Here is a 7659-nt window from a genome sequence, read left to right as displayed (position 1 = left end):
GTTCCAGCAGGCAAGGGTTGGGGATCTGCTACAGTGGATCACTGCACATTTTTTTGCCCACCATTTCCACCAATGATGAAACCACTCACCTGGGATGCTAAAGAAAATTTGAAATTAAATTATAAAGCCAAATAAAGGTGTTCTGAATCTTTGCAGAATTCTTATTTCTTTTCCGATTTTTGGGAAAATAAGTATTTTTTTTTGCTCCTGCCATCTAGTTACCATCTGCCTCACTGCTCTCTGCTGTGGGTCTCCCTTCCTCCATCCTGCAGGACACAAACTGGGAATTCCCTTCCACCAATGCTTCCTGGGATACCAGAGGTAAGACTACACTGAAGATGCAGGCAACCCACATACTGGTACCCCCTCATCTGAAGTTACAAGCAGAGACACTCTGATCATAATTTGTCTCAGGAAGGGCAGCGGGACCCTGGGGAAGATGAAGAGGGTAACCTTTACCTGGTTGCCAGGCATCTGTGCACCACACTGATACAGGAGACCACCACGTCTGGCCACTGCACATACCTTCCTCCCTTCCCACCTTGGCCAGAATATTATCTGCATGCACAACAGCCTTGGTGCAATCGTTATTGTAATCAAAATTGGTACTAGTGTGTGCACATGCCAAACATCAATGTTTCACCTTGATAACCACTATTTTGTGCTGCCAGTGTTTGTGGCAGCATTTGCTGAGAACATTTTGTACAAACTGGACTCCTCTCCTCACTGCAGCTTTTTCGGACTCTTTCACCATCTTTCCGATGAAACGTTAAACCGAGGCCCTATCTGCTCCCTCAAGTGGACGTAAAACATCCCATGGCACTATTTTGAAGAAGAGCGGGATAGTTATCCCCAGTGGCCTGGACAATATTTATCCCTCAATCAACATAACAAAAACAGATTATCTGGTTATTAGCACATGGCCGTTTGTGGGAGTTTGCTTGTGCGCAAATTGGCTGCTGCGTTTCCCACACTACAATGACTACACTCCAAAAGTACTTCATTGGCTTTAATGCACTTTGAGACATCCGGTGGTCGTGAAAGGCACTATATAAATCCAAGTCTGTCTTTCTTTTCCTCAATCCTCCTACAATGTGACTCTTATTGCCGCACACTGTAGGCGGAAATTCTCAGGAGAACAGAAGTTGCTGTCTACAGTATTCAGTTGCTGGAATCATTATCATTAACAACAGCACTGAGGAAAGAGCAGCGCGAAGGGGAGATGGAAAGGAAATAGATAGCAATGGCGGGAAAAGAGAAGGGAGAAATGGATAGTGCCCCTTTATAGGGCGAAATTGTGCAAGACACTACAGATTACAATAAACTGTGACACTTTGCACAATCTGTATTGCAGCACTCCAGATATCTAGCCTTCCGAGTTGTTGCTTTAAGATGCTGATAGTGTGATCGGCTAAGACCATGATGGAAATGCGGATCATGCCTGTCCCTCTAAGCTGCTGCAGGCTTTTAAATCCTGCTGTAGCACCTGATTCCCCACTCTTTAATGGGTGAAGCCCCATTCACAGACATTTGCCATGTCGGGAGCTTGCCCATGTCATAAGGAGGCTGACCCTGGAAATGCAGTTAGTCGAAGCACTGGAGACTGTTGTGCTGAGGTTCGAGCATCACCCCACTTTTGTTTGAGCTTGTCTGATCAGAAAATTTAGATTACCATGTTGATTTCAACGTGTTAGAAAAGACTGAAGTCGTGCTTAACTAATGTAAGATATAGTAAGGAAAAAGGTACAGACCATATGCATGAAAATTCCTGAGAAATGCTTGACATAAAGAATGTTGAACTCAATGATGTTTTATTAGTACGACCGTTTTTACAGCGCTCACTTCTGATTCAATTTCTGTTTAATGGAATTAGAATGGGAAACAGGCCGTGAGCATAACTATTCACTGGCATTTCAAAGGTCCCTTCAGTCGATGTCGGTGTTTTCTGTAAAGTGAACAACAGGTGCCGCCTGTACTACCACCAGCAGTCTACAGGGCTCATATTTATTCATGGCATTCCCCTGCTTGATTTATCGCTATTTGCTGAGATTCACTCGTTCCCGAATTTTAAAAATCACCTGGGAGACAAGCAACCGAATGCTGTCGTTGTAAATAAGAAATGACGCACTTAACTGTTTGAATTAAATGTCATCCAAAATATTACTTTAGAAAACAAGTGCATCACACAATCATTGAAGTGTAGAAGTGGGCTTGAATACTAGCTCTGAGATTTACTCACGCTAACTGGACTAAAATGTTCACGAATAAAGTATAGATCTTTCCAGGAAGGAGAGAAAAGTTTATATCGGTTGCTTTAATTTCCAGTCAGAACGACGACTAGTGAAAAGCAATCATTTGCGACGGGTTACCAAACGCTGTAATTCGTAAATGCAACGGAGACTACATTAGGGGAACGGGTCTTCGTTCCTTATTTTAATTACAATCTCTCTACTTTTGTCCTTTTCACTGTTCTTTATTCCCATTTTTTTCCCTCGAATTCCTTTCTGTGAAACTTTCCATTGCTTCCATCAGCCGATGGGAGACAATTGATCTCCGCTCTCGGGCATGCTCGGCCGTGACTCCGCCCACCCAGGGCTGTATTTAGGGGCTGCCGCGCCGAGCTGGAGCACGAGCTTTGCACTTCCACCGTCAACAGGGTCTGCTGTCCCACCTTCACCGCCAGTGAAATCGCTTCTCTTTCTCCCACTTTCTACAATTTCCGGCACCGTCACCATGGTCGATGCTTTTATTGGAACCTGGAAGCTGACTGAAAGCGAGAATTTCGATGCGTACATGAAAGCTCTGGGTAAGCAGCGCACTGCTAACCTGCAGAAACACTTCGGGTCCAATTTAAACCTGCAATCTGGAGTGGGAGCCCAAAAAGGATGGCCAAATCTTGTACGGAAATATATGCTTGAATTAAATGTGGCTAGGCTTTCATTACAGCACAGGATATCTATAGGCATGTCTTGATTTTGTTAAACCTAAATAATGTCTCACATTTTTTGCACAAGTAGAACTAGTCTTTATTTATAGCTGAGAGCAGCAACTCGTGCAATATCTATTTTTGGCAGGTGTGAGTTTCGCGACTCGACAAGTTGGGAATGTTACTAAACCGACGATTGTCATCAGTAAAGAGGAGGATAAGGTGGTGTTGAAGACTCAGAGCACCTTTAAAAACACCGAAATCAGCTTCAAACTTGGAGAAGAGTTCGACGAGACCACACCAGATGACCGAAATTGCAAAGTAAGTTCAGGAAATGGCTGTGCAATTTATTTTTCGCTGTGTGCATTAGGAGGAGATGCAGGCGCCGTGGATAATAAAAGTGCCCCAAAAGAATTAGAATTTTTTCCTGGTCAGTCTCTAGGTTGCGAGGTGGTATTCAAGTGTTGCACATTCCAGTGTGGTGTCACACCGTTCATGGGAATTCCTGCTCTAACCCGGATTTAAATATTTACAGCTATATGAACAATTGTGATGGTTGGCAATCGATGCCCAACTCATTGTTTACTATCATTAGGTAGGTTTACCGATCGATAACTCGTGTTGTTGTTGTTGTTGTCAACAGACAACGGTGACGTTGGACGGTGAAAAGCTTGTCCATGTCCAGAAATGGGACGGAAAGGAAACTAGTTTTGCCAGGGAGATCAAGGATGGCAACATGGTTATGGTACGTTAAGCTGCCGCTACATTTCTGGTGTATTGCTCTGTGTGTGAGTTGTATTATTGAATTCTTTTTATGTTTAAACAGACTCTCACATTTGATGATATTGTTGCCGTTCGTACCTACGAGAAGGCATAACGTTCGCGGGGAGTCCCGTGCCGCTGTCAGAGCAATCGGGTCCGCTTTATTGGACTCAATGACAGTATTTGAAACCGGGAGCGGTTCTTCCTCTGGCAGTACTGTACCTTGCAGGGATTTCCATTGGGGGAGCCAATCCAACAACCTCTTTTGTAACAAGATCCGAAATACTGCATTTTATGTTGTAAAGTTTAACAGAATAACAATTTTGTAATATCTGTACATCACTTATCCACGTTTTTATTTTTTATAAAGCGGAGTTCAGTTGTGGAAGGTCTGTGTTTTAGTCACAGATAAGTTGAAACGGTTAATAAAAGTGTTGCTCTGGAACTGACCGTTGTGGTGTTTCTTATGCTAACAATAGATTTGCTTCTATATAAAATTTGTCATCAACCTTAATACTCAACCACTACGCGTGGCTTTAAATTATATATATTGTTTGGTTATCAGTTACCTTTTCATGAGGTGAGTATAACTTATGTTATACTGTAAGGCGCTTACACTACATTGGCACATTTTTAAAAGCACATAGTATCCTTCACTCAGTTCCTTGATGCCTTCCTCAGGGTAACTGAATGTGCATCTATGGCCTGTATGCTGTAATTATACCAAACGTAAGTGGTCTGGGTGCAGGTGGCTCCAATAAACCCCACAGCTGCAGTAAGTTCACATTCAATATTATGACCCTAGTGGGCAGCAGCAGTAGAATTCGTGTTTCTTTAAAGGTTATTATTCGACAAAATGTTGACAGAACATTAATACTAATGATTCGGAGGTTAATTAAGAAATTCTACTCAATTAAAAAGGCAGGTTAAACAGTAATACGAAGTGATGAAAACAGCTTTTGAATATTTACATGAAAGCAATAAATGATTTGCTCGGACGATTCTGTAATGCATATTATGGAAGATCGAACATAGGTCACAGAGACTATAGGCATTCCAATGTGTATAAGAAAGCCGCAAATTTGGTTTGCAGAGAGATAACTTCTTCAACTCTACTTCGCCGCTGGTGTGGGGTCAGTCCTCTCTGGGTGGAAGCATTCGAACTGGAGAACACTTGGCCGTACGTAACCCAGAAGGGTGGTGGGGATTTTCAATTTGAATTATTGGAAATGTAACTTGCTCTAAATCAGTTTTTAGTAGCACCACAATTTCGAGCTTTCCATACGTTTTTTTAAAAATAATACATTTTTAACAGCACAAAGGGGAAATGTCTATTTGTGAGCACACAGCAAATAGCCAGGGCAAGTACAAATACCAATTACAGGAATAGAAAAAGCCTTTACATTTACATACCTGTGGATTCCGTACGTGCGAAATTCAAAACTGGAAGGAAAAGCGAAAGGTCTCTCTAATTTCAGAATACAAAATGTAATCTATGCTTCTGCATTTTATACTTAAAAAAAAAGAATAATGCTTAAATGGATCTGAAGCTCCGATATTTTGCTCAGTGCACACTCTCTCACTGGCGCGCTGTGTGCTTATTGCACACTCTCCCACTGGCTACGGTCGGGAGTTGCGCCGGTCACGTGGCGCTCGCTGCGCGGAGAGGCAGCGATGGAGGCAAGGCTCCGAGCTTTGTGGTGGTGGCTCGCCTGCAGTGTGTGTGCCTTCACTCCAAGTACGTCTGTGTTCACTGCCGCACTACACCCTCAAAGTACAGGAGTGCAGGCCGTAGGTGAGGAGAGTGTGTGTGTGAGAGTTGCTGCTGCTGGCCCGGACGCTGCGATGTAAAGAAATGGAGGAAGGGTTTATTTGCTTGTTTTTGGACTGAAGGTGAACATTTGCTGCTCCCCCCGAGTTCACTGCTGATTCACTGTGGCAAGAACAGTGATATCAAAGAATCAATTCTACCGAGTGTTATTGTTTTGATTTAAAGTCACGTTTGCAGAGCAGTGCTGATTGTTTCGGGTTGTTAATTTCGAAGATAGGCTTTAGTTTTGGAAAGAAAGGACAAATTGGAATTTTGCAGATTGCAGTCTGATTTGTTGCAAAATAACCCGAAGCTATTTCCGTGAAATTGGTTTTAGTGTCATATAGAAACTTTAAAAAGTTGTTGTTCAATGGCTAATCCGGAAATAACAACAGTAGGGAAAGAGATACGCCAATATGGCAGAAATAATAGACAAGCAAATTGTAATTTAAATGGATTAAAATTGCAAAGTGCTGCAATACAGAGGGACCTGGAGGTCCTTGTGCATGAAACACAATAAGTGAGTATGCAGGTACAGCAAGTGATCAGGAAGGCAAATGGAATGTTGGTCTTTATTGAAAGGGGGATGGAGTATAAAAGCAGGGACGTTCTGCTACAACTGTACAGGGTAAGGCCACACCTGGAGTACTGTGTACAGTTTTCTGTGAAATTCTCTACCACAGAAAGTTGAGGCCGGTTTGTTAGATATATTCAAAAGGGAGTTAGATGTGGCCCTTATGGCTAAAGGGATCAAGGGGTATGGAGAGAAAGTAGGAATGGGGTACTGAGGGAATGATCAGCCATGATCATATTGAATGGTGGTGCAGGCTCGAAGGGCCAAATGGCCTACTCCTACACCTATTTTCTATGTTTTGGTCTCTGTATTTAAGGAAGGATACATTTGCATTGGAGACTGTTCAGAGAAGGTTTACTAGGTTGATTCTGGAGATGAGGGGGTTGACTTATGAAGATAGATTGAGTAGGTTGGGCCTATACACATTGGAGTTCGGAAGAATGAGAGGTGATCTTATTGAAACATATAAGATAATCAGGGGGCTCGACAAGATGGATGCAGAGAGGATGTTTCCACATAGGGGAAACTAAAACTAGGGGACATAGTCTCAGAATAAGGGGCCACCCATTTAAAACTGAGATGAGGAGGGTTGTAAATCTATGGAATTCTCTGCCCCAGAGAGCTGTGGAGGCTGCGTCATTGAATATATTTAAGGCGGAGAGAGACAGATTTTTGAGCGATTAAAGGGTTATGGAGAGTGGGCAGGGAAGTGGAGTTGAGTCCATGATCAGATCAGCCATGATATTGAATGGTGGAGCAGGCTCAAGGGGCCAAAAGGTCTAATCCTGCTCCTATTTCTTATGTTATGTATATTGGAGTGATGAAGGGGAGTTTGGAGAGGGGTGGAAAATATTGACACGGATGTACTACACTCGTTTATTGTAGTGGCAATTTTTGAACAGAAGAATTGCTAGATGATAAACTACCAAGGGCTATCTAGTTTGCCTTCTAACCACACGATACAATGATAATGGAGTTGACCAACCATGGCAATCAATCTCCATCAAATCTATAAGAAGTCTATAACAGACTCAGCTATGAGGGTAGGAAAACCACAGTGGTGGAATTCTTTGGGAATCATAGATCTAAAATCACCTGTTTCTGCCCAAGCATGTCTTAAATTACTCATGTACTGTATCCTAAAATGTTATTTTCCAACAGAAAAAGATCTAATTTGCACTTGAATGAATCAGTGCGATCTGCCACCACTATCTCCCTCGGGCGACTGTTCCATAGATTGACCACTGGCTCACTGAAATTGGCCTGTAATTTGTGGTCAGTGGTGTAGCCAAGCATAGGCATTCAACACTGACCTCGAAGAAAGCTGCCCACAAAGATCTTGCGATCTCTGTGGTGAAAATGTTGTCTTTCCCGACGCGTGATTGATTGCAGCGCTCTGTAATGGGGATGCCCAGCAAAGGGCTGCAGTGAAGTCAATAAGCTGTCTAAGCAGCCAATCACATTGAAGAATTCTCACAGACAGCAAACCAGGAAATGGAAAGCAGCTTTCATCTCGACTTTAAAAAAATGTTAGTGAAATGAAATGTGGGACTTTCGCATGGGGATAAGGTAGAAAGCTGAAATATC

The 7659-nt window shown here is 42.7% G+C and overlaps 2 protein-coding genes across 2 annotated transcripts in view; both read left to right on the top strand.

Annotated features, from left to right (window-relative positions):
* The first annotated feature begins 2727 nt into the window (after nucleotides 1-2727).
* fabp7b (fatty acid binding protein 7, brain, b) lies at nucleotides 2728-3958 on the top strand. The gene is made up of 4 exons (XM_070884457.1): nucleotides 2728-2806; nucleotides 3075-3247; nucleotides 3570-3671; nucleotides 3753-3958. The coding sequence occupies exons 1-4, from the start codon at nucleotides 2734-2736 to the stop codon at nucleotides 3801-3803; spliced, it is 399 nt and encodes a 132-aa protein (XP_070740558.1). The 5' UTR covers nucleotides 2728-2733; the 3' UTR covers nucleotides 3804-3958.
* Nucleotides 3959-5362: 1404 nt separating this feature from the next.
* The window catches only part of smpdl3a (sphingomyelin phosphodiesterase acid like 3A), a 58494-nt gene continuing 56197 nt past the window's right edge, over nucleotides 5363-7659 (top strand). The window contains exon 1 of the mRNA XM_070884456.1: nucleotides 5363-5483. Coding sequence (XP_070740557.1) covers nucleotides 5363-5483 — 121 coding nt within the window. The remainder of the gene's footprint in view (nucleotides 5484-7659) is intronic.

Source organism: Pristiophorus japonicus, chromosome 7 (genome assembly GCF_044704955.1).
Source record: "Pristiophorus japonicus isolate sPriJap1 chromosome 7, sPriJap1.hap1, whole genome shotgun sequence".
NCBI classification, from domain to species: domain Eukaryota; kingdom Metazoa; phylum Chordata; class Chondrichthyes; family Pristiophoridae; genus Pristiophorus; species Pristiophorus japonicus.
This window is presented reverse-complemented; position numbering and strand designations above follow the sequence as displayed.

Bases quoted from the DNA above. Each gene is read 5' to 3' on its own strand.
- fabp7b (XM_070884457.1), top strand. From the start codon at position 2,734: ATGGTCGATGCTTTTATTGGAACCTGGAAGCTGACTGAAAGCGAGAAT. The intron at 3,248-3,569 runs GTAAGTTCAGGA...TGTTGTCAACAG, and splicing joins CAGATGACCGAAATTGCAAA to ACAACGGTGACGTTGGACGG. The intron at 3,672-3,752 runs GTACGTTAAGCT...ATGTTTAAACAG, and splicing joins AGGATGGCAACATGGTTATG to ACTCTCACATTTGATGATAT.